A 26,463-nucleotide genomic window follows, 5' to 3' on the forward strand; every position below is an offset into this window, starting at 1 on the left:
ACACCAGACAGCCACCAAGGCGGACCGATGCCCCTGGAGACAGCGCAATGGAAGAACCAAACGTAAGTCGCAGCTAGCGCGAACCACATCTCTCTCCAAGGCTTTCCAGTGCGACCGTCCATCCCCGAACATCGGCAGTCTAAGTCAGACGGCATCGCTGCTCCCGACTGCAGATGCCATGGGTGAAGAACAGCTTCACCAAGATGAAGATACATGGCTGAAAATCCCTCCAGACATCCTCTCTCCCAGCAAGGCGCCAGTACCTGTCATCCAGTTTCAATGGAAACCACAATATCACTGCCATGTGCATCACCCCATCCAGACAAGGAGCGACTTCGTCAACGGAGTGAAGCATTGCATCTGCAGAAGAACTAAGAGAACGAGGCACCCCCATCGAAATGAGAGACCAAGTGTCATGGGGCTATCCGACAGTCCTGTTGGCAAGCCCACTGACCATTAAGTCACCCACACAGGCGGTTGCCCGAACAGCGTCGTCCGATCCTGTCAGTGTTCCTGCATCGGCCCCCAGGAGGCCCACAAGTAAGCCTGCACTGTACACGCAGTATCGTGGCAGCCCCGCACAAGGGCATCAAGGACATTCCCACAGCCAGGGATCCTCGCACGAGAGATGGTCTGGAAGAGGCTCCACCGACAGGGTACCTAGAGGCACCGCGACTCCAGATGATAACGTCCTTAACATCATCAACGCCATTCAGCCCTGGCAGATTGGTCATCATAGTGCCCAGACACCTCAAGCGAAGACTGTGCAGCAGGACTCCACCAACGATCCTGATGCACCATAGTTTCGTTGACAGATACCAACAGCATCATCGCCAGAGCACACAAGTTCATCCAGCTGTGAGTAAGAGGACACTGATCGGATGGATAGGCTGCCAAGGAATCCAGACAACATTGAAGCATTGTTCGTGCCCAGTAGACTCTGGTTAAATTATGGACGTCTGCTGAGATGCTTGGGTGCTCCCAGCAGCACCAGTTCACTATTGTCCCGCGGACTGCCTCTCTGGACCAAGAGACTGTGTGGTGTCCTATGTGAATAGTTTGTTTCCAGTGGTGGGCTTTTGTTTTATTTTGAATAAAGTTTGGGAGGAATGAAGTGTTGTGCCTGACACGTTCTAGTGTCTCAACAGACACTTAGTCAGCCAGTCCCTTGTGGGGATGGACACACATGCACCTCACCTATCCCCCACAGGAGTCACAAGTGACGTGACCCTGCTAATAAAAGGCTCCGGGTGCACATGCGCGACACCAGTTACCTAAGTAGACAGCTAGTGTCTGTGTCGTGATTTCAGCAGCAGGTGGGCCTAGGGCACCGCACACCCCCACACCGTTCTTCTTGTATCCTGGATGCATTTGTTTATTGTACACTGCGTCGCTTTTAGTAAGAAAATACACCTTTCCTTTAATTCTTCATGGCTTTCTTTTCTATGTGTCACATATTCACACCAGGCCCAGGACTTGCTTGGTACTAATGACCTTGCAGACAACTGATGCTTGCAAGTCTGATTGATGGGCGCTGTCTGAACTCAGGCAGTGCTCATTGTCTAATGAAAATACATTGGCAAAGCCAATAAATAGATTTGGCTTTAATGTGCTAAAGCATTAAGTTGCAGGAAGTATTAGAACATTTAAATTAGACTTGTTGGGTTTGTCAATGTATGGTTTAATACTGGCTTTGAGCATTTTTTGACACCCCCCTTGAAGTACTATTTGTATCGTGTTTTTAGAGCAGACACGCCCCTGGGGTTTATTGGCCCTGAAGACACGAGACGTTAGGTTCGACAGGGAACTCGGTCTGACACTATACAAGAAGTTAAATGTTCCTACAATTCCGTGCCTGATCAAAGACGGCAGACAGACAGCGGGCGAAAACTTCACGTTCAGCTTAGTCTGAAGTTTAAGAAACAAGATTACCACGTAGGAGGAGGCCTGGGTCATAAATTAAATTATCTAAAAATGACAACCTCTCGAATGATTACGGCTCTTGTAGTAAGATTCCCGTTTAATCATAGAGCGTCTGACACCGAATGGATGCCGTCTAACTACAAAAGCAAGCGACGTAAGTCGTGCCTGACCCAAAGATGGCTGACGCTCAAGGACCATGGTGCACAGGCCAATACATCGATTGAAAGACTACATCTCCCGGTATGCCATTGGTCCTTACCACAAGATGGCTGCCGATCGAAGTCCTGACACGCTTATAGTACTTAAGTGGAAGGACCACATCTCCCAGTATGCCACTAGGGACGTGATTTCCCGCGCTGTTCGTTTTGGTTCCTGCTGACTGTCTGTGGAGCATACTACCCATCACAACTTTGCCATGGCAGACTATGACAGCGGCGCACTGCCCGACCTGCTACCTCTCTACTACCGACGACTTTTCCCCTTTTCACAGTATTACCGCTGGCTTAACTACGGTGGCGGTGAGTGTGCCATATTAGGAGCACTGGATGTTGTGTCACAAGCTGGGATTTGAGTGTAGGCATAAAAGGTGTGCTGGGCGAACAGATGTTTAGAAGAAATATTGACGTGGTATAAAAAGAGCGGTCTTTGGAAAGCCAAGTGGAAACGGTAAGACAACATACTAAGAGCTGTTTGAGCAAACGGGAAAGGGCAACGGAATAAAAAGGGAGCTATGGAAACGAGGGAATGATAAAGGCGATAGTCTGAATAGGAGGGGCTACCGATCTGTGGGCGTGGCTGCTGGCTAGGGGAGGGGGGGAAATATGAAAGTTGAGCTGATGAAAATTCAAAGCTGTTGCATTATTAGAATAATTTATTAGTTCTCTCTCATCTATTACTCAACTAGATGGCGTTTGCTGGGGGATCCAGTGAGTGTTATTGGGATTAGTCTTGTGCTCTAAATTGAATTCCATGCAATTATTCTACTGTCTGTGGGGGTTTAAATTAGTAGGAGTTAATGTGATCATTTGGTTGGGGGCGGGGGGGGGAGTGAGTTCATGTAGGTGGAGTTAGCAAATGATCTTGAGCAGATGAGGTATTGCAAAGGCGCAGGGTATGATAAACGATGCAATAGTTGTGCTCTTATTTTTCCCCTGTGCTGGAAATTGCTATTCTGCTGCATTCATGACGAGCTGAGCTCGTCATCAGCACAGCTCAACTGTGCCTCATGACGAGCTGAGCTCGTCATGAGCATGGAAGGGGTTAAGAGGAGATGTGGGCAGATTGCAGAAATGGACAGCTGCAGTACTTTTGCTGCGTGAGAACTAACTTTACACAAAGGCTGATAAATGCTGCATTCCATTCACTCCTTGTCAAGTGCTTTCTATATTGTTGAGTGTCGTTCTGGGCCCCACAATCGATGCAAAAATACACATAATGGACTTGCTCATGAGGTAGTGGATTAGAAAGTGTTACCACATTATGAAGGTTCGCATGTTTGGAAAGAGGCTTTACTTAATGAGCTTCTTCAGTTTGGCTGTAAATTCAAAATTCTAAAGAATATTGCAATAGTTTCCCTAAATGTTCTGTAAATTTTAATAAGGTATGAAATATTGTAAGAGTAATTGCTTTTTGCTCTGACTTCCTGAATTGTTCACATAGCTGCCAAGGTTTTAGATTGCTATGTGTGACATTTTCAAAATTTCAGTTTAATTACGAGTGACATTCAACAACTATGAGTGTCACTTTCTCGCTAGCAAAATCAAGCAATGAACGCAAGGGAAACATATACATATCAAAAATTACACCCACGTGCTCCTCTAAAAGTAAATTAAATGAGTGACACAACTTTGCAGAAAGACTAGTAACTGCTTAGTTTGGTGTGCCCTTGATCTCTGCCTGACTCTGAGCACTGCAGGCATCAGATCTTTGCCCCATGTGCAGCAGGCCTCAAACTGCCCTGCAGTTATTGCGCTGCCTTATGGAGGCAGGTCTTACTGTTTGTGTATTATATGAACTCAATTGAGAAAAGGGTTTTTGTTGGGATGGGGGAGATACCAGGCGCACAGCCCCTTTTTTGATGCATGCAAGTAATATCGAAAAGGCAAGGGCGGTGGTGCAGAAAAGCAAGGGGATAAGCCCTATAACCCCTCAACAAGTGTGTGGATAAGAACCACACGCTGAACAAAGACAAAACAAATGCCTATCGCACACACCACAGTAGAAAAAAAGAGTATAGATTTGGTGCCTTAGTTGACACCTCAAACGTTCAAGTTGTAGCTGTCAGAAAGAACTCTAATGTCTTTTTGTTCCAATGTTCATTCAATATTCTTCATAGCCAGCCGACACGTGTTTCATCGCGTAGAAATGCGATGATTCCGCAACTCCTCAGGGCTGAAGGATTATGATGGCGCACAAAAGGTCGCTAGGCCGGTGATACTTCCAACCCCGCCCCGCTCGAGACCAGGTGATCAGAAATGTATCCTATCACGGACTGTGCGTTTCTTCAGACTATTCAGGTTGTTAGTCTTTCATAAGTAACATACATAAATGGTGTCCAATCTTTGGCGGAGTCTTCAAGAAATTAGGTGATTTCCTCGTGAATACATAAGAGGTAATGGCTGTCTCATAGGATAGGAAATCGGTCTTCGGGTGTGAAGGTTCTCAATCGTTGTTCTGCCCCGGTGCGGGGAGGATTTCCCCGAGTAGTGTTCTCCGATGCGGTTCTGGTGAGCCTTGTTCCGGGTTTGGGTTCGTGTCTGTGTATTATAGGTTTAACTCTTTTTTTTTTTTTTTTTTTTTTTTTTTTAAATATGCACCTGGAGGGCAAAACATACATGATAGACAGCACATCATCAGCAGCGCTAGTATACATGAGAAAGGTACAGATAGCGCCTGAAATGAGCATTATGAAAGTCCAGTACTCATTAGATCTGTTGCTGCGTTGCTTTGCAAGGAAAGGTGCAACGTGCCAACCAGGTGAAGACCCCTTCACTCCCTCCCCTCAACTTCCCAACAATCCCCTCCCTACCCCCCCCCCCCCCCATCCAATGTCCAAGTCAGTCTCCTCCCGTGTCGCCCCCTCAGGCCCCAGTTCCGAGTCCCGCCTTATCTCTCCTGCGTCAGACCTCTCCGTTCGGAGTCGAGAGGCGTAACAATCGCAGGTATTGTGGGCATGTGAGTTCTCTGAATTCCGTGGCCAGTAGAGTGCGGAATGGTTGCCAGAACTCCTCAAATTGATCAGTGTCTCCGGCTAGTGTGAGGGACATCTTCTCCATCCCCAACACCCCCCACAGCCGGTGAAGCCAACCTGCAGTCGAAGGGATGGTTGCCGTGCGCCAGTGTATCAAGATATTTTGGATCGCTGAGCCCAGGGCAATGGCCATTTGGCGTCCTCTTCGAGAGCGCAGGGGATATGTTAAGGAATTGGGGAGCCCCAGTATGATGTAGGCAGGGAAACGGGGCAGCTCGGTGTGGAAGTGTGTATCTACGTCATTAACTACCTGTGTCCAGTATGATTGTATCAGGGGGCAGTCCCATAGTATGTGCAGTAATGTGCCCAAGTGTCCGCAGCCCCTCCAGCATTTCTTGTCCTTGCTGTGATCCATTTCACTGATGCGTTCCGGTGTGTAGTACCAATATGTGGTCACCTTAGTGTCTCAGTCAGCCCTGAGTGGTATGCCGAGTGTCGCGCTCGGTAGGATATTTGGCACCATTTTTTGTGGCTCAGGGTCCTGCCCAGTTCCCTCTCCCAGCGCTCTCTTCCGGGAATGTAGCGATGGGTAGATTGTGGCTGGAGGAATTTGTAAATGTCAGATATGAGTTTGGTGTCCGAGGTGCGAGTCAGTAGCCATCTCTCATACGGCCGGAGGAGTCGATCGGCTGTCTCTTTCACCTGTGGCTGTAGGGACCAATGGCGAACCTGAAGGTAACGCATGCGTTCCGTTTCCGGGAAGCCGTATTCCTGTCGAAAAAGGGGGAAGGGGAGCAACCCCTCCGGACCATATACGCGACAGAGGCAGCGGCATCCTGCCAATCGCCAGTGTTTGTAAGCTCCTTTCTCCATGCCCGGGGTGAAATCTGGGTTGTCGACTAGAGCTGTTAGCGGTGAGGGGAAGGTGGTGAGATCATGTGCCACGTTAGTGGCATCCCACGCTTGTAACGGGACCCGCGTGACGAATGAAGCGTAGAGATTTGCCGGTCGGGCCGCTTTGTGAAGGAATGGGATTTCCTGAAGTGGGCGCCCCGCTATCGCTTGATCCTGGAATAGCCAGGGTTTCTCGGACTCCCACCTGCTCCATTCCACCAGATAGCGCAATTGCGCTGCTTGGAAATACTTGCGTAGGTCCGGTATTCCTAACCCCCCCTCCTCAGGGGCAAGCATGGACAAGGCCTTCCGCATCCTCGGCTTCCGACCCTGCCAGATGAAGCGGGCGAGATCTGCCTGCGTTTGCCGGATCCATCCCACGGGGGGCTGGAGCGGCAATGCACGGAAGAGGTATAGGATTTGGGGTAGAATTGTCATCTTGACAGCCGCAATTCTGCCCAGCCAAGAAAGGGGTAGGCTTCTCCACCGTTCTAACTCCCCGCGAACCTTCTTTTGGAGCGTGGTGTAGTTAACCGCTCTCATTGCAGGGAGTGTGGGGGCCAATTGGATCCCTAGGTAAGGCACTGCCCCCGATGCACACTGGAGGGGTATGGTGGTCTGCAGGTGTTCCCTGGTGGAGGGTGTCAGGGAAAGATCAAGGGCCAATGATTGATCAGCATTCATTTTGAAACCGGCCACCGCCGCAAATTTCTCTAGCTCTGTGTTTGTTGTTAATTGCTGCATTATTTATCTGTTTGTTTATACCCCTGCATTAGCTGCCTTGAGATCGTGTGCCCGTGTTTGTTGTTAATTGCTTCATTGTCTGTTTATTTTTGCTCCCTGCATTGGCATTTGTGTGGCTGCCCCGCGTAGTTATTTGGTCGGTTTCACCCGACCCGGTCGGCGCTTCCGCCCCAGCCGCCATTGCTGTTGTTGTTGTTGTTGCCCAGAGCCCGCCCCCTCCACCACGCACCCGCCTCCCAGCTGCTCCTCCCTCGCCCCTCCCCCTCCCACTCATGACAGATGCTCTTGCGCGCAGCGTTCACGCGCAGCGGTCGCGCCCCATGCGCGCCGAAGGTGCGCCAAAGGTAAGCCCGTCCGCGCCCAGCGCCAGACCCCCTGGCCCTTGTACCACCTACCCCACCCGGATTACATACGACGCCACCACCCTCTTAGCCCTAAACCCCGGCCGTCTCCCCAACTGCGTCCAAGCCGCTCCTAGACACACCCATGGACCCTTCTCCTGCAACTCCTGCAAGTATGACGGCACCAAGACCAACTCCTCACCCACTAACAGCAAACCGAGATCTGACACCAACCACCTAAAATGCACCCGCTCGGTCCACAGACACGCCATCGACCTTTGGAATCTACTAGACGCCATCTCTCCGGACGTCGCCTTCCTAACAGAAACATGGATGAACGCCTCTTCTGCCCCAGACATCACCATTGCCATCCCGGAAGGCTACAAGATCATCCGTAAGGACCGCACCGACCAAACAGGAGGAGGCATCGCTATCGTCCATAAGAACTCCATCCGCATCTCAACCAGCTCAGACGTCAACCTTACCAGCGCCGAACACCTTCACTTCCAGATCCAAACCGATCCCAAGACCACACTCAGAGGCACCCTCCTCTACCGACCACCAGGATCCCGTGCACAATTCACTGAAGACATCACTGATTTTATCACCCCACACGCCCTCCCCTCCGAGGAATACATTCTACTGGGAGACCTCAACTTTCACCTGGAAAAGAGCAATGACAGCAACGCCACCACCCTTCTGGATAATCTCGCCAACCTCGGACTCAAACAACTTGTCACTACCCCCACCCACATCGCAGGTCACATACTCGACCCTATCTTCACCTCCAGCAAACATGTCTCCTTCAGTCACACCACAACTCTACATTGGACGGACCACAGCTGCGTTCACTTTAGCTACAATAAGACCACAACTCACAACCATCCTCCACCTACTCTGCGAAGAAACTGGAACAAAATCACCATCGACCAGATCTCCTCATCGCTTCTTCAAAACCCCCCTGTCCACTCCTCAAACCCCGACCAAGCAGCCATTAACCTCACCCAATGGCTATCCAACAGCGCCGACATCCTAGCACCGTTGAAAAAACGCCAAATCAAGCTAGGCAGCAAGAACGCCTCCTGGTTCAACGACGATCTTAAGAAATCTAAGAAACTCTGTCGCTCCCTCGAAAAGGCCTGGAAAAAAGACCCAAACACCAGCACCAGGGACGCCTTCAAAAACGCCACCCGCACACACCACCAACTAATCCGGTCTGCCAAGAAAGCCGCACTCAAAGACTGACTAGATAACAACGCCCACAACAGCAAGGAATTATTCAACATCATCAAAGAGTTTACCAACCCCTCAGCCAACTCCAACGACATCACCCCCTCTCAAGCCCTCTGCAACTCCCTAGCTTCATTTTTCCACAACAAAATCGCAGACATCCACAACAGCTTCGACAGCCGACCCGGAGACCAACCCACCCAACCCTCTGCAGGACCTTCACCCCCTTTGAACATCCTTAATGACTGGAACCCAATCTCCACTGAGGACACCATCCGCCTGATGAACTCCATCCACTCAGGATCCCCCACAGACCCATGCCCTCACCACATCTTCAACAAAGCAGACTCCATCATAGCACCACACCTCCGAGGCGTCATCAACTGCTCCTTTAACTCCGCCACCTTCCCGGAAAGCTGGAAACATGCCGAACTCGGCGCCCTTCTGAAAAAACCCACAGCTGACCCCACCAAACTCAAAAACTACCGCCCCATCTCGCTCCTTCCATTCCCGGCCAAAGTCATTGAGAAAGCTGTCAACAACCAGCTCGCCGCATTCCTCGAAACCAACAAATCTCTCGACTCCTCACAATCTGGCTTCCGAGCAAAACACAGCACTGAGACCGCCCTCATCGCAGTCACAGACGACATTCGAACTCTACTGGACAATGGAGACACAGTCGCCCTCATCCTCCTCGACCTCTCCGCAGCCTTCGACACAGTCTGTCATAGCACCCTATTACAGCGCCTCAGAAACATCGGAATCCAAGGAAAAGCACTGGAAGAACCCAAAGAGTCCGCCTCCCACCATTCAAGTCTGAAGCCACTGAAGTCATCTGCGGCGTGCCACAAGGATCTTCACTCAGCCCCACCCTCTTCAATGTATACATGAGCCCCCTCGCGGTCATCGCACGCCAACACAACCTCAACATCATCTCATACGCTGATGACACTCAACTGATCCTATCACTCACCAAAGACCCGAACACGGCCAAAACCAACCTACATGAAGGAATGAAGGAAGTAGCCGAGTGGATGAAGCACAGCCGACTAAAACTGAACTCAGACAAAACCGAAGTCCTTATCCTAGGTACCTCCCCCTCCGTCTGGGATGACTCTTGGTGGCCAGAGGCCCTTGGAAAAGCACCCATCCCGACGGACCACGCACGGAACCTGGGCATCATCCTGGATTCTTCACTCTCCATGTACAGACAAGTCAACGCCGTTTCATCATTCTGCTTCAATATTCTTCGCATGCTCAAAAAAACATTTCGCTGGATCCCCACCGAAACTAGAAAAACTGTCACCCACGCTCTGGTCACGAGCCGCCTGGACTACGGAAACACCCTATACGCTGGTACCACCGCAAAACTCCAACGCATTCAGAACGCTTCAGCCAGACTCATACTAGACATCCCGCGTAAAGACCACATCTCTGGTCACCTGAAAAACCTCCACTGGCTCCCCGTCAATAAAAGGATTACTTTCCGCCTCCTAACCCACGCTCACAAAGCACTCTACGAACTTGGACCCGATTGCCTTAACACACGACTCTCCTTCTACACCCCCTCCCGCCAGCTACGATCCTCCAACCAAGCCCTTGCTACTGTACCTCGCATCAACAAAACCACCATGGGAGGTAGATCCTTCTCCTACCTGGCAGCTAAAACCTGGAACTCACTTTCCACTCACATTCGCCTCACTCAGAACCACCTAGCATTCAGAAAGCAACTTAAAACTTGGATATTCGACAAGTAATTCCCCCACCCTTCTTCAAGCGCCTTGAGACCCTCTGGGTATGTAGTGCGCTTTATAAATCATTTGACTTGACTTGACTTGACTGTCCGGCTTGCGGGGAGGGCCGTCCGTGGGTTGGCAAGTGTGAGTAAGACGTCATCTGCGTAAAGGCTAATGGTGTGAGTGTAACCACCGAATTTTATCCCAGTCACCGCCGCGTTTTGGCGGATCCTCTGGGCTAGCGGCTCCATATAGAGAGCAAAGAGCAGAGGTGACAGAGGGCAGCCCTGCCTCGTTCCCCTCTCGATGGGAAAGCTCCGGGAGCTGTAGCCGTTGACTCGAACTACTGCTGCAGGGAAAGCATAGCAATTGAAGATGAAGGTGCTGAATTTCTCACCGATGCCAATTTTCCGCAGGACCATCTCCAGGTACGGCCAATGGACGCGGTCAAATGCCTTTTCGGCGTCGACCGCCAGCAGCATACGTTCCACGGGGGTTCGGGAGGTCTTCTCTATAAGGTGAGTGACTCGTTTGGTGTGATCAACCGTTAGGCGGTCAGGAATGAATCCTGCCTGGTCTGGGTCTATAAGGCCAGGCATGTGGGGGCTTAGGCGGGCCGCCAAAATGCTTGTGTATAGTTTGAGATCAACGTTTAGTAGCGAGATGGGGCGGTATGAGCTGCATTTAGATTGGTCTTTCCCAGGTTTGGGAATGACTGAGAGAGATGCCTGTAGGAGGTCACGGGGGATAGCCCCTGGCTCTGAGAAGGTGTTGAACAGACGGGTGAGGATCGGAGCCAGGATGGTGCAGAAGGACTTATAGAAAAGACCTGTGAAACCATCTGGTCCCGGGGCCTTCCCTGGTTTGATTTTAGCTATGGCTGATATCACCTCATCTATGCGGATGTCTCTGTCGAGGTGTTCCGCTTGCGAGGGCTCCAGGGAGGGACGCGTCACCGAGTTCAGATACTCGGCCACCTCCTCGCTGTCGAGGCGTTCCCCGGCATAGAGAGAGTTGTAGAACTCTCGGAACGTGTCCGCTATCTCTGCATCGTCCATAACTGTCTTACCATCGGAGCGGGAAAGCTCTTTTACCGTCTGCTGGTGCCGTAAGACGCGGAGTCTGCTTGCCAGCAGCCTGCTGCATCTGTCCCCTCCTGTATAATAGGCATGTCTCAGCCGTAAGGCTGCATATTCCGCCCGATCTGTGTCCAGTGCGGACAGTAAGCTGTTTCCAGATCCGGGGAACCCCCGTCCGTTGGTGAATGCGTTCTAACTCCCTCACCTGGTGAGTAAGTTTGTCTCGTTTCAGCTGTCTATCCTTATTCTCCACCGCAGAGATGGCTATGAATTCTCCCCGGAGCACCGCCTTCATGGCTGCCCACTGTGTAGCCTGTGTTGTGTCGTCGTTCGCATTGTGTGACTGGTAGTCGTGAATTACGTCTTGAATGCGTTTTACCACCTCTTTTCTGTGTAGTAAAGTGTCTCGGAGTTGCCACACCCTGAGGGGAGTTGAGGTGGGTTGCAATGTGAGGGTGGTGGCAACCGGCGCGTGGTCTGAGAGTGATAGTACTCCTATCTCTGTCGATGTGGCTAGAGAGCAGGTCGGACCAGAGGCTAAGAGGTGGTCCAATCTGGCGTAAGTCTTATGTGCGTTAGAGTAATAAGAGTATTCTCTGTCATTCGGGTGTGTGCGACGCCAAAGGTCATGGAGCTCCAGCTCAGTGAGTCGGGCCGTGCAGTTGGTAGAGCAGGCCCCTGCCTGGGGAGAGCGTTGAGCTGACCTATCTAAAACTAAAACCGTGTCGAACACCATATTGAAGTCCCGTCACCCCCCTCCCCCCCCCCCCCAGTATGATGTGTCTGTCCGGGGTAGCGGTGATGTCTGTCAGGGCGGAGTGGAGAAAGCGCTCTTGACCCTCGTTGGGACTATAAATGGACCCAATAGTGAACAGTAGCCCTCCCAAAGTAAAGCGATATGCCAACAGCCTCCCTTTCTCTTCAGTGCATTTGTGTAAGACTTTACCCTTAAATGCCTGCGCTACTAAAATCGCTACTCCCCCGGTCTTGTTAGGGCCAGAGGAAAAGAGCTGAGTGGGGAATTTTCAGGACCGTAGGCGGTGACAATCCCGCGTTAGCAGATGCGTTTCTTGTAGGAGAGAGATGTCTGCCCTTGAGTTTTCTAGCAGGGACAATACTGCACGTCTTTTGACAGGACTATTGAGACCCCGCACGTTCAGAGTTAGAATTTTAAGAGTGGTAGGTGGCATGATGTCTGTGGAAATTGCATGGACTGGAGAGCGCGCCTGAGGAGGCGTGGGACATCAGGCTCGGGTTCTGACCATTGTGTGTAGAACGGAGCACTGGACAACCCACCCATGCCCTCCTTACCCGGATAATTCCCAACCAACCCCAACAAAACCCTCCCCCCCCCACCCCTGTCTGCCCCCCCCCCCCCCCAACTTCCCCAGAACAACCCCTGAGAAGAGAACTACTCATAGTCTCGGGCCTACTTGTGCACAGCGCAGGTCCGTAGTAAGTCATTGTGGAGGGTAACGTGGCAGCGGCAAAGCTATAACGTGAAGGTGTACCCCTGGATAATATTGTCTTACAGTTTAGTTGCTGTATTATCCGCTACTTCTTGCACGGCTGCCTCTTGTTCTTGAGCGACTGTGGCAGGGTCAGGTTTCGGGATAGACCTCGGGGATCGCCTCCGTCGTACCGTCTGCCAGCCCTCCCCTGGTCTTCGTGTGGGGCAATCTTGTGATCTGCTTGGAGAAGCGTCTCTAGATCCTGCTTCCTTCAGCATGTCAATGTCTTGTACAGCACAAGTGTCGCGGAGTGACCTGAGTTGGTGCAGTGATCCCTTCCATCGAAAGATCAGACGAAACGGGTGGCCCCCAGGAGTAGGGTATCCCGTTGTCTCGCAGGAAGTTTGTCGCAATCCGGAAGGATTTACGTTTCTGTAGGGTGATGATGGAAAGGTCCTGAAAAAGAGCTACGGGCTCATTCCGGAATTGAATCGGTTGTTTCACTCGTGCCTCTCTTAAAATACATTCCTTCAGGGGGAAATCCGGGATGAAGGCCAGTATGTCCGGTGGGGGAGCCGGCGCCCTTCGTGCCATGCCGACCCTATGTGCTCGGTCGATCCGTATCTCAAACTCCTCTGACTCCCCCAGGATCTCCCGGAATAAGTCCTGCAGATACTCGACCATGTTATTCCCTTCGGACTTCAACAGGATCCCCCGGACCCGTATGTTGTTCGGCCGAGAGCGGTTCTCAAGGTCCTCTGAGTGCGACTGTAGGTCCACTTGCTGGTCTTGAAGACGAAGAATCTCCTGTTGCAGCCGTTCTACTTCCATGCTGCAGGATTGGTCTGCCTCTTCTACCGCCGCCACACGCACGCCCAGGCCGTCTAGGTCTCTACGCAGCTCCCGCTGTTCTCCCGCCAATTCTTGTTTTAGGGCTTGGAAGTCATCCCTCAGTGTGTTAAAGAGGGAGGCTAGGAAGGCTTTGGTGATGGGGGCGGTCTCGTCATCCTGTCCTTGGGGGCTAGCCGGAGCCTTCGGGGACTCTGTGGTCTGGGATTTCTCCCCTTTGGGAGCCCCCTTGTGGAGAAGATCCACGATATTGCGGGACCCCTTGCGTCCTGCGTGAGCCATTGAGCCGGTGTGTGGGGACTTAGGTGCTCCGACGTAGAAATCGAGGAGGCCCTATGATGCTGACGGGAGCAGTCCTTGCTGGGGCCGCTGGGGTGCCACGGAGTCTTGCGTGTTAAGTGCCGGAGGCCGGGGGGGTCAGTGGGCACCTCCGCTGGTTTGGCTGTGGGAACTGCCGTAAGTCCTGGTTGAAGTCCCCTTTGTGCTGCCTGATTGATGTGGGAGGTGTGGGCTGAAGGAATCGGGCAAGGTCCGCCGTGTCCCCGTTTGCGTTGCCTGGGTGTGGAGCCCCACTTCCAGTCCCGGAGACCCCCCTTCCGATCCTCTGTAATGGATGCTGATTCTGGGGGGGTTATAGGTGTGGTCGGGTCTTCACTTAGGAGCCCCTGTGCGGCCTAGAATGGCGGTGCCTGTCTGTTGCCGTTCCGAGCCCAAGATGGCGCCACCACCCCGGCCCGCTGGGGCCCCCCCCGGGGCAGGCCCAAATCGGGGTCCGCCGACTTCAGCTCCCTGTCGGGGGGGGGTAGGTAGGTTCGCTAGACTCGGGGAGAAGGGGGGGGGGGTACCGCTGTACAGTGGCCTGCAGGGCCGCCCAGGTCCGGGGGTGGTACAGGTCCGTTGCGCCTCTGCCTGCTAGCGCGCGACCTAAGCCCTCCTTGAGTTGAGGCTCTCGCCACTGCACACCCCGCTCACCGTTTATCGGTATTCAGTCTTTTGGTGGCGGCGGGGGCTGCTGTCGTCTATGTCGGGAGTCCGCTATTGCTCCGGGGGGTCATCAAGTGCCTGGTATGCGGGAGCAGTCGTCCGGCCCCGATCACCTTCCGGACCAGGCCCCGAGCCGGGGGCTCGCGTGATCCGGTTGCTCGAGCCGTGCGATCTGGACCCTCGATCGTCCGCTTCCTCCGGAGGTCCGCCTCGCCTTGCTTGCTGTCCCTCTGTGGTTTCTTGGGCGGCGGGGTCCGCGCCTGGCTCCCTCGGCTGTCCCGTCTCGGGCTAGAGGACTCTGGGCTTATTGCGGGCGCTCGCAGCCGCCATTTCTCTGATGGCCGGTGAATGTCTCCGGGCTCGGGGGAGCAGCACAGTCCTGATTGTAGCGGGAAGGCACCAGTGCTAATTGTCTCGGCTCCGGTTGCGGAATTAGTGCATGTAGGGGGCACTTCACTCGATTAGGACAGGGCTTTGGGGTTCAGGGCCGGAGAGCCTCGCAGAGACACGTCCGATCAGGCCGCCATCTTGGCCACGCCCCCGTGTTTGTGTATTATAGAATGTAGGTTTGTTCAGGGTCTGCAGCTGTATGATGTTGTTTGCGTGCATGAGGCTTGCGTCTGTGTTCATGGTGTTGCTGAGTTCAATGTTGTGTGCGTGAGGAGGCTTGCATGCATCAGTGAGCACAGTGTAGCTGTGCACAATGCTGTATGCATGTAGAAGGCTTGCTTCTGTGTTCATGGTGTTGCTGAGTTCAATGCTGTGTGCGTGCAGGAGGCTTGCATCAGTGAGCACAGTGTAGCTGTGCACGATACTGTATGCAAGTAGGAGGCTTGTGTCTGTGTGCATGGTGTAGCTGGGTGCCCCAGGCCTTATTAGATAGCATGCCTCATCTCTCAGTCTCGGCCTACATGCAGCAGGATATTTGTGTCTAGCAACCTTCAGTCTGCATACAGTGCGCCCAAGCCTTAAACTCTGTGTGCAGCATGCCTCAGATTTGGCATTAACCCCAATTGCTCAGACTCTGCATGCACAAGACCCCCTGTCTGGCTGTTAGCACCAAATGTAGGCTTTCACTGCTCAGGAGGTCTCGGGCTATCTAGTGCAGCAGGCCTCATTGTGTTTAAGTGAGGTTGTCTCCAAGTTACACGTTTATTTATCTTTGCCGATTTCTATAGCGCGCACTGTCACAAGACCCTATGGGTATCAGAGTGCCTTATAAAACCCTAGACACACACTTACTTGAAATTAATAGGCAGCTGTATTTCCATGCAAGGGACGCCGGCAGCCCATACTTTTCAAAGTGCCAAAGAGCACCCTCCTCGCTGCCAATAAATACATGCAATTCCGTCCATCTATTTAGTATTTCCTGAGTTAAAATGCCTGTAAATACTCACGGAACGCATTTTGTTCCAACTTAATTCAGGAAAGCACGTTTCATCATATATTCAGCAGTGAGGAGAACAAACCTGAGACCTGCAGTGGACACTCTACTGTGACAACAAGTGAAGTCGGTGGGGGCTGGGAGCCAAGCAGCCTGCCTGACCAAGTACTTACTTGTCTTGTTCTGTAGTCTCACAGTCCTCTGGCACTTTGTCTCTGAGTGCTCGTTCGGTCCCGGCGCGGGAGGCGGTGGCAGTTTCTCGTCTAATTCCTTCCGGCCTATTCAATAGATGCAGAGCGGCTAATTGGTATAATCGCGATTACTAGAAAGTAATCTGGCCATTAAACCCTTACACCTTCCTTTCCACATAACATACTCCATCCTCCATAGACAAGGCGGCAAGACTCGACATAGTGGGGAATACCGCTCAGTAATCTAGCCATTCAGCCTCACGGTCCAAACATGATGTTGGAACACAGCACTAGGGAAGGCGAGGGGCCTGTTGCACTAGGTTATCCAAAAGACCTTTCAGTCATTTTCCAGCGATGCTTACACAGATTGATAACTAGGGATGATTAAGGAAGATTCCGGAAGCACGTGTCTCAGCCTCTGAAGGTTCCCACACGCATAATGTGCCTAAGACATTTGAAGAGTCCTGAATGTGCCTTTTCTCTTTCCTGTGTTTGTAAGGTCACTGGGAGACCTCTTCAAACAGTACTGAAGGAGGCAGACCGGTATTTCGATGAGGTGCTTCTTATCCGGGTGTTTGCCTTCAGGACGGGACAGCAGTCAGAGCACTCCCGTCGGCTCCACTTGATTTCCCCGCCGCTCAAGAATCCGACCTCACTTCCTTCCAGGTCATGAGGTCACGCGCCAGCCAGGACGCAACCACTGCTGAGGGAAGGCCCCACCTCGGGTCTCCGTATAATTGGGCAGTGACTCTGTGACAGACAGCAGCGCACCGTTGGCGGGTATTTCAATGCAGTCGGGCTGGCAGGGGTAAAATGTAACATTGTAGCACTCAGCCGCTGCAGACAAAATCATTAACTATTTACTAAGCCTGCCGGGGAGCAGCAGAGCGGGCGCATAGAGGTGTCATAGGCGCGCGCACAAGCCGCCTGACGTAGCCAGTTTCAGCGCTGGCACAGAGTGTTGAGACAGTGGCATTAAAAAGCGTGACATTGCATTTCAGTGCGGTGGTGCAGAACACCACACTGAAATGCGTTAGCGTCACGGCAGATGCGTGATACTTGGCAGGGCTGCGTTCAGTGCATTGTCTGCCTCACATGAGCACTAAAAAATTACTGATAAGCACAGGCACGTTTCCTCCACTAAATGAATTCAACTTTGGGTGCAGTTGGAGATTACCAGCGCTCTAGAAGTGTTTCACCTTCTATTTTAATACTCGACCGCAAATGCAAACACTAGGTGCTTCAAAGTTCAGGGGAGGATAACACCCAGCTCCTCACTGTGTAATCCGACGATTAGACACATTCAATTTAACAAAAATTGAAGCACTCCAACTTATAATAGCCCAAAATTAGCTATAGTCCATACAAAAAGACATCCAAAAGTTTCCACGAAGATTTTCTTCCTTTATTTCTCTTTTTGTTCAGATCCAATCCCAACCTTCGTCAGGGCTTATCTTCAAATTGAACCTGCCTTCAGTATTTTCAATATTTTTTCTATTTTTTCCACGCGGGTGCTTTTATGATTTATCTGTTGCTATATTAGCTTGGCGGAGGGACTAGTATCCTTATATTCTCAAGTCCTGCACTTTTGTCTAAAGTCTCCAAATCGATATCACTTCTATAAGTCTCGCCTTATATCTCAATTTCCGTAGTTCACTCTCACTGTCGTTTTACTGCTTAACGCTGAAAATCGCCTCCGCTCCGCTGCCCTTCATAAAACTGCACCCATTCTCTTTCTTCTCCAACTGGCGTCCCGTGTACAGGCAGGCTGCCTCCATCATCATTCATCAATAAGCAAACAGATTTCCTCAGTGGTCCTGATTAGCGGTGACTCCGTAGAGTGGCACATTCAAAAACCATTTTGGGTGGAAACTAGGTGCTTATTGGTTTCAAGATAACCTGTTAGATCTGAGTTAATGGCTTCTTCCGAAATTTGGCCTCTAGGCGTGGACAAGAGATCGGACAGTAGTTCTTTACTTCGAATAGATCGAGGGAAGGTTCCATTAGGCTGGGTCTAATACACGCTTTCTTCCAGAAATCAGGGTAGTATCTTGTCGTGATGAAATTATTCAGGAGAGGGGTTGTTAGAGTACTAACTTTAACCAAGACTATATGTATTATGTCTGGGGGCAGGGGTCCAAGGGGGACCCTGAATTAGTGGCTAATGGCAGGTCATTGACTGTGTATACGGTTAGGAGTGAGAAACTAATCAAATGGCTAGCATTGGAAGAAACGTCTTCATTTGATTGTGCGAGTGAAATAGCAGGGGCGGAGATCCAACCTGCTATTTCATCTTAAATTGTTTGGACCTTTGACTGAAAAAAATTAGCCACTTTATCACAAAGAACTTGATCAGGGGCGAATTGATTCCCCTGTTCCAGCTTAGACAAGGTAGTGATGGTCTTGAAGAGCTCTCTGGCTGAGTTTCTTGCGCCTCAATTTTACTAGCGTAGTAGATCTTTTTGTAACTTTTAATGGCTTTATATTCGTTAGTGCACAATTGTAGTTATTTTTACCCATCTCACTATATCCAGCCCTCTATCCACGTTCTAAGCGTCTACGTCTAGTAGATTTTAAGATTTTCAGCTCTGAGTTCTACCAAAGGGAAAAGAGTTTGTTCCTTAGTTGTTTAACTATTCTTTCTGGGGCCAATTGGTTCATGGCAGACCTTACCCAATTGTCGTAAGTTTTGGATGCCATACTGGGGTCTGATGCTAGGACAGGCATGCTATTAGCAAGCGTCTCTATTAAAACGTCTGCCTGATTTTATGCCAGGATCGTACTTTAGTGTGAGGCGAGTTTTGTTCAAGAGGGACTTGATTGTTCATGCCTGGTAGGGTAAAGAAGATTGACATCTGGTCAGTCCAGGTTAAAGGCAATATTCTATTTACCATAATAGAGGGATTGTTAATAAAAATTCATCCGGCATGTGACGTGCCTTATGTGTGGGCTCCGAGACTCTGTCCATCCCAAACCTTCCAAATTATCTTGCAACATGGAAGTACGAGCATTTGTATACTATTCTAAATTAAAATTAAAATCCCCTAATATCTTGAAAGTTGGGGAGTCCAGGCAGGATTCCATAAATGACTGTAGTCCTTGAATAAATAAGGATTTTGGCCCAGCTGCCTAAAAAGAAGTAGCCCAGGGAAAGATACCATGTTGCTTATTTTAATGTTAAAAGTCATGGCTTCTGCCCCTGGCAGCAGAACGGTCTCAAAAGTAACTTTGAACTCAGACCTGTATACAATCGCTATCCCACACCCTTTTGCCCTGATATGGGTACACTGACTAACATGTATCCAGATGGCAATGCTGTCACCCAATCTGGTTCGGACGTAGTAGTGGCCCAAGTTTCTGTGAGGAAAACCATATCCGGATCTGATGTCTGCTCCAGTCATGGTGTCCTCAGTGGATAGTGAGCTAAAGAACGGCGATGGATTAAACCCAGATCAGTTGACTCTGGGTGAGTGTTTGTATTGTCAACGCTCTGTCCATCACCCCCTTTGGTTTTTCTTTGTTCGCCCTAAGTTGGCAGGGTATGCTCAGATGTGAGTCCCTTGCTCACTTTGCCACTGGATTCAAGCAAGCCCGGGTGAAGACGGCTGGAATGCCAGAAACCGGTCCTGGGAAGTTTGATTCCGTGCCAGGGAAGACTTGGCAGTTCGGGCTGGACTGTTCCCATGAGGCACTGGGTCAGACTGATTTGCATATGGCCATGTCTGAACTGGGGTGGTGGAGTGAGCTAAAGAACGGTGATGGATTAAACCCAGATCAGTTGACTGGGGGTGAGTGTTTGTATTGTCAACGCTCCGTCCATCACCCCCTTTTGGTTTTTCTTTGCATCAGTCATTCCAGTTCTTAATTTGTAAAATATTAAGTGGCAGGGCTCTGACCATGTGGCCACTGCAGATTGCACCACCCATCGCCCTTATCATTGCTGCCAAAACAACTACTAACCATCTCTCTCACTTGTAAATGCAACAGTTCAGATTATTCCAGGTCCCCAAAGCTAAAGGAATGGCTGGGGAGGCATATATTAGGGATTTTAATGTATATTGTAGTCCTTAACTACAGTTGTTCTGCTCCTCTCTAAATTAGATGAGCAGCGCCACCATGTGGTGGACTGTTCAAAGTATGGTTTTGACAATTAGGTGCCTGTGCTGAGCACCGGAAACTAACTAAGAGCCGATGCTGAGCACTAGAAAGCACCGGCTCAAATTAAGCACTGAGTCATTCAAACTCATACTTATGTTTGATGATCTGGCATTAAGCAGGATAGTAGTTAATAATTCGCTCTCTGGTTCTGGCAGGTTTGTTACATTGGAAAAGCTATATGCAGTGGTAGTGGCAGGAAGGTTAATGGCTGAGAGTGAATTGTTACAGTAAGAGTGAGCAATGTATAATTGTTAATTTCCCCAAATTCAAAAAAGGTGTTGCCGCACTTACCCTTGCTAAGTGCAGTAACTGTGTCCTAGTATAGGTTAAATGGGAAAAACTTGCAGGGGTCCTGGCGAATTTTGTGATAATGATAATCAAGGTAGTGCTATGAATATAAAAGAGATAACAAAACAGGAGATATACACCATTCTGTGAGGCAAAGAAATACTTATTTAGAGGCAGTTAAATTACTTGCACTTGATGTGACAACTCTGAATTCATTGCCCGACTCTACCTCCTAGGGCAGTATAATCAAATATAACACAGCAACTGTCTTTGAAGGTGAAAATGAGGAGCCAAGTGAAATGCACTATGAGGTTGAAGACTGGCAACTTGGACCCTATTAACCCATTCAGTAGAGGGGGAGTATGGGCCAGAAGGAGGACGCAAGGAGAGAGAGATCTCTAGGGGAGGATCAATAAAGGGGCCCAACATAATAACACTTTGTGAAGTCCAGCTGCTACATTATAAATTAGACATAATGAGCAAAATCATTCCAATCTAGATGAGGTTAATAATCAAGAAGTCTCTAAATCTGTTAAGCCCCTAACTGTGCATCATAAGCAGCTAATTCTTAGGAAGATCCTGGAGTGTAGATCAATGTTGCATTAGGACTTAGCGCTCGTCACCTTGTGTTGGAAGGAAAATTCTGGAGAGAAATGCTATCTGTACACCCCAAAAAAGCCTGGGGAATATGCAAAGCTAACTGAGGGTAGTTTATGGCAATAGGAACAGAAAGAGGAGGATTTGGAGAGTCAATTTTCAGACTCTGACGGTTAAGCAAGTGTATTACTGCAAAACTGGCCAGACAATCCGTATGTGGTGGACAGATCTCCAAGTGGCGAGTCTTGGAGTGAGCTCTTTCTAGGAGAAGTCAATCAACTTATTTTAGTTCAGTGTTAAGTCTCAATCACACTATGCTGAACTCAAAGCAGACCGTTTGAAAACCCAGACTTCCATAAAAACAATTGCTGCTTCAATAAAGTCTGTCACCAGATAGATAGATGAGATGGAAAATAGAACTGCAAAAATGGAGGACATCACTTCAGAAATATGCGAGAAAGTAAGAAATCAAACCGTAAAATACAACACCTCCTGGTTAAAAGGAAAGATTTACAGAATAGACTACAACTCACTAACCTGCACATCTTGGGAGTAAGAGAAAACCTGGAAGGCTTGGATGTGTGCAGCATCATTGTGGGATTACTTCAAATGGTGTTTCCGGATTTGCAGCACTATGATTTTGCCACCCCAGTCCCAATGTGTCACACTTTTAACAGAAGGGGGCCAGGTTCCACTATATATTATTGTCGATTAAAGTTTGCAACAAGACTTTGTACTTTTTATGTTGATGATAATTCATTGAGTGATCATTTTCCAGCGTGTCTGTCCATATCCTTGCCGTTAATGAATTCTGATAATCAACCTAAAGCTGACCAGATTTGATCAAATATCATAATCGACTCCCTATAGATTACCAAGAAAGTGATATCTATATAATTGTAAACAGGCTTTTGAGATCTGCCTTAGTGATGCCGCTACCCCAGATAGCATTTTGACTTCTTTTCATGTAATAGCAGGCGCCGTAAGGGAGGCATTATTTGTTCAGAAGTCAAAAAAAGGAGAACACAGGGATGGTTAAACTCAAGCTGTACTCTAGCTTACTCCAATTTAAAAGAAGCTTTACATAAGATCCCAAGAAACCCAGATGTTGCAGGCAAGAGGAGAATATAGGTTAGCCATTAGGAATAGAAAACTGGCTTTGAGGAAAGAAGCATGGGAGTCTCTGCATATGGCCTTCTTAAGGGGGAGATAGTGCATCATTTTGAAAAGCTGTTAAAGCACCTTTTTTGACACCTGGAGATGGCCCCACAATAGAAATTGCGATAAGTGAAGATCAATGGAGAGAACACTTCTCAAAGGTATTTAACGGGGCAGGTGGAATTGATGTAGCTAAAGAAGCTACTACCTTGGACTCAGTGAACCAATATTCTGGCTTTGAATTTAAGTTGGATGAAGTGAACCAGACAATCCATGTAAACTTGGATGGGAAGGCGCCCGGCCCAGATGGTGTCCTGGTAGATCTATTCAAGTCGAATATGGCCTTGTGTTGGCCAATTATCACCCAGGTTATTAACGTTAGTTGTTCTGCACCTTTTCTGCCAATTTGGGTTGATTCGGCCATCGTACCAATATTTAAAAAAGGAAATCTTGAGGACCTGGGATGCTATAGGCCCATTTCATTATTGGATTCCATGACTAAGGTAATGGGTCGAATAATTCTTGAACGATTACACGTGTGGGCCGAGGATAGTAAAGTCCTCTCTGACATCCGATATGGCTTCCGGGAGGGCATGGGGACGATAGAGCAGAGTTTGATTTTAAGCATCCTTATTGGGAAATAGACGCGGGTTAAGGAGGGAAGGCTGTTTTTAGCTTTTGTGGATCTCACAGCAGCTTTTGATTCTGTAAAACATGTAAAGCTCTGGGAGATCCTCGAGGATAGGTGGGTGGAAGCCTTGATTATACATTTTCTTAAACGCTTCTATAGTAACGCTCAGGAGCGAGTTCGCTTTGGCCTGAGCGGTGGTTGCACTTCCCCAATTCCTGTTAGGAGGGGGGTCAGGCAAGGATGTGTCCTGGCCCCCTTTCTTTTTAATCTTTACATTAACGGCATGGGAGACGCTTTGCTAAAGGATAACAAAGATTTCCGTCAGATAGCTGGGCGCCCTCTACCCCCACTCTTATACGCAGATGATGTGGTAATAATGTCACATACTCAAATCGATCTGCAAAGGGTGTTAGACAATTTCTCCAAACTTATGAACGATTTTGGTTTCAACGTGAATAGCACAAAGACTTTTATAATGAGGTGTGGCCGTGGCAGTAAGAGATGTAGGGATTTGTTTGTGGAAAGGCAGGTAATTGGACCGACAAAGAGATTCTTGTATTTAGGAATACTCTTTGATCAAAACGATTCATGGGCTTAAGCTGTATTAGCAAAAAAAACGATAATTTTCAAGAAGCATTACTGCTCTTGTTCATTTTACAAGAAAATTAGGCAGGCGACCCCCTGTAGAGCTCCTACAGATTTACAAAGCAAACTGTATATCCACGGCAATTTTATTTAAATTCTTTTTGCGGATTTATAACACGCTTGAATCCACTCCCGAAGGAGTATCTCTGCGCCCAGAAAAACACCAGTAGCAATGGGGGAAAGCTGCCAATCCAATAAAGAGATCCTAATCAAAAAAATTCAGAACCGGGCTAAACCTGGAATAAGAAGGGTTTCAACCTTTTTCTAAAGGTCAGATGATCTAAACACAGTCTCAGCAGAAGAGGGAGCTTATTCCATAGTGCAGGGCCAACCACTGACGGGGCTTTACCCCCATGCCTAACCTTTCTGGTCGTGGGCACACGGAGGAGCAGCTGGTTACTTGACCTAAGGGTACGGGCAGGAACATACGGGACCAATTTATCTGCCACATAAGAGGGTCCGAGTCCATGTAGACCCTTATGGACCACACAACAGATCTTGACCTTCACTCTTTGGCGGACCGACAGCCAATGGAGTTTTTCCAAAAGGGGTTTGGAGGGAGATCTGGGCGGTGCATTGAGGACCAATCTAGCAGCGTTGTTCTGCACCACTTGAAGTTTGTCCAGTACTTCTACATTGGCTGATGCCAATAGTCCATTGCAATAGTCAAGCCGACTAAGCACCAAGGCCTGCACCAATGTTTTTCTGGTGGAGTCAGGGAGTAGTGGGAATACCTTGCGGAGGAGCCCTATCACATGTAAACAGGATCCTACTATAACATTTCCATGCTGTTTTAAAGATAATTCCTGATCTAGGCGAACCCCAAGATTCTTCACCACTTGTTTTGGTTCGGGAACCGGACCTAGATCTGACGGCCACCTATCTGGTGCCCATAACCTCTTTGCCTCACCAAAAAGCAGGACCTCTGTCTTACCAACATTACATTGAAGAAAATTAGAGGACATCCACTGGGAGACCACCTTCATACCTTCGGAGAAAGATTGTTTAACCTCAGAAGTAAGAGATTTGAACGGAAAAAGAAGCTGGGTATTGTCGGCATATGACACTGGACTGAAACCGAAAGCTCTCATGATCCTTGCCAAGGGGGCCACATAGATGTTAAAAAGGGTAGGGCTCAGACATGAGCCCTGTGGTACCCCCTTGGTGATCTTAACCTCTGCTAATCAATACGCCCCCATGTTTACACATTGTGTGCGTTCAGAAAGAAAGCTCCTCAGCCATGCCAGTGCCATATTCTTCAGCCCAATCTCTGCTAAGCGTCCGATCAAGATGTTATGTGATATAGTATCGAACGCTGCCGATAAATCCAACAGTACCAGGACTACAGAAACACCCTTGTCCTGGTACATGCGTAGATCATCAGTTACCGACAGCAGGGCTGATTCAGTACTATAGTTTGGCCTAAAACCGGACTGAGAGTAGTCCAGGATCCCAGATTGTTCAATGAAGTTCGAAAGATGTTTATTCACATGCTTTTCGGGGAGTTTGCCCAAAAGGTGGAGCAAGGAAATGGGTCTAAGATTGGACAGATCCGTCAACTGGGATAGAGGTATTTTTCCGGATAGGTCTCACCAGAGCCTTTTTCCATTCACATGGAACACAACCCTTTGCAAGCGAGAGGTTGACAAGGCCCTGGATCCCAGGACCGAGCACCTTGCCCACCACCGGCATGATTCTGGCCGGAATCTGGTCTGACAGGCATCCACTTTTAATCTGGCTAACCAAGTCCTCCACCTCCTTCAGAGAGATGCCAGGAAACTTAAAAAGCGTGCCAGTGCTTGCTCCTTCCATTGCCTGGGAAGGTGCTATGGACACACCTATAGGCAAATTGGAAGCCATAATCTTTTCATAGATCTTATCAATTTCCTCAGTAAAAAAACATGAGATATCGTCGCATAATTGTTAAGACGATATGTCAATGCTCTCACAGGCAACTGGTTTTATAAAAGTCTGTAGGATCTGATATAATACTTTAGGAGCATCGCCTGCAGCCGAAAGTTGCAAGGCGATCTGATTCTTGCGGGCTGCTCTAATAGCTTTATGATAGAAGCTCAGCGCCGTCTGGTAGCGAGTTCCATCCGCCTTCAGATGCGACGATCTCCAGGCCTTCTCGAGTTTCCTAGCGCCTCGTTTAAAAGACCGCAGATTCTCTGAAAACCAGACTTCCTGTTTTCTAGCTGGCCGAGATCTAAACGATTTGATAGGGGCAATTAGTTCCACAGCTGTGTGGATGGCCCGCTCATATTTGGATAAGGCCACCTCAATATTTTCGGTAGGCGAAAGGTTGGGTGCTACAAAAGTCTCCTTAAAGACCTCCTGATATATTTTGTGCCATTGTCTCTGCTTCACTGGTAATGGCACTGGATGACTAAGGGGTTTACCCAGATTAGGCATGGTAAATCCCAGGATAAAGTGATCTGTCCAATTAACCTGTTTCGGCAGGTGACACGCAATCGCAGGTGAGTTGGAGAGAACTAGGTCCAAAGTATGTCCCGCCTGATGGGTGGGCCCGATGTTGTACTGTATTAGACCTAATAGTGAGAGATCTGTCAGTAAGGACTGAGTATCCGCGTTGTCCTTCAACTCACTATGGATGTAAAAGTCCCTTAACAATAGAAAGTCTCTGCCCATGTTGACATGTGGGGCCAGTGCTTCCACCAGAGAGCTCGGGAATTTTGCACAAGGGCCTGGGGGACAATGTATGGAGCGGGGTTGTCTGGGGCTTTACAGATATGCATTCCCTAAAAATATTGGAAAATACATTTTTGAGATATTTTGTCAGTCCCAAGTAGCACATCCTCGTATGCTTGCCACGCTGAGCTGGGTTTACCATATCTCTCTGACCTGATAAAAATGGAGCCCGTTCTTCTGTGGCACAGGATTTGGTCGAAAACGGAGACCCAGTTAAATTTGAATATTTTAATGGATAGCTTAAAGATGGAATCGGTGCTACAGATAACTAAGGTTAG

At 49.2% G+C, this 26,463-nt stretch overlaps 1 protein-coding gene across 1 annotated transcript in view; it reads left to right on the forward strand.

The window, feature by feature from the left end:
- Positions 1-2,248: 2,248 nt before the first annotated feature.
- Positions 2,249-26,463, forward strand: part of PRIM1 (DNA primase subunit 1) — a 51,729-nt gene continuing 27,514 nt past the window's right edge. Inside the window, exon 1 of the mRNA XM_086959764.1 lies at positions 2,249-2,441. Within this exon, the coding sequence (XP_086815890.1) occupies positions 2,339-2,441 (103 nt within the window). The 5' untranslated portion in view covers positions 2,249-2,338. The remainder of the gene's footprint in view (positions 2,442-26,463) is intronic.

The sequence above is a fragment of the Lissotriton vulgaris genome, chromosome 1_1 (assembly GCF_964263255.1).
Source record: "Lissotriton vulgaris chromosome 1_1, aLisVul1.2, whole genome shotgun sequence".
NCBI classification, from domain to species: domain Eukaryota; kingdom Metazoa; phylum Chordata; class Amphibia; order Caudata; family Salamandridae; genus Lissotriton; species Lissotriton vulgaris.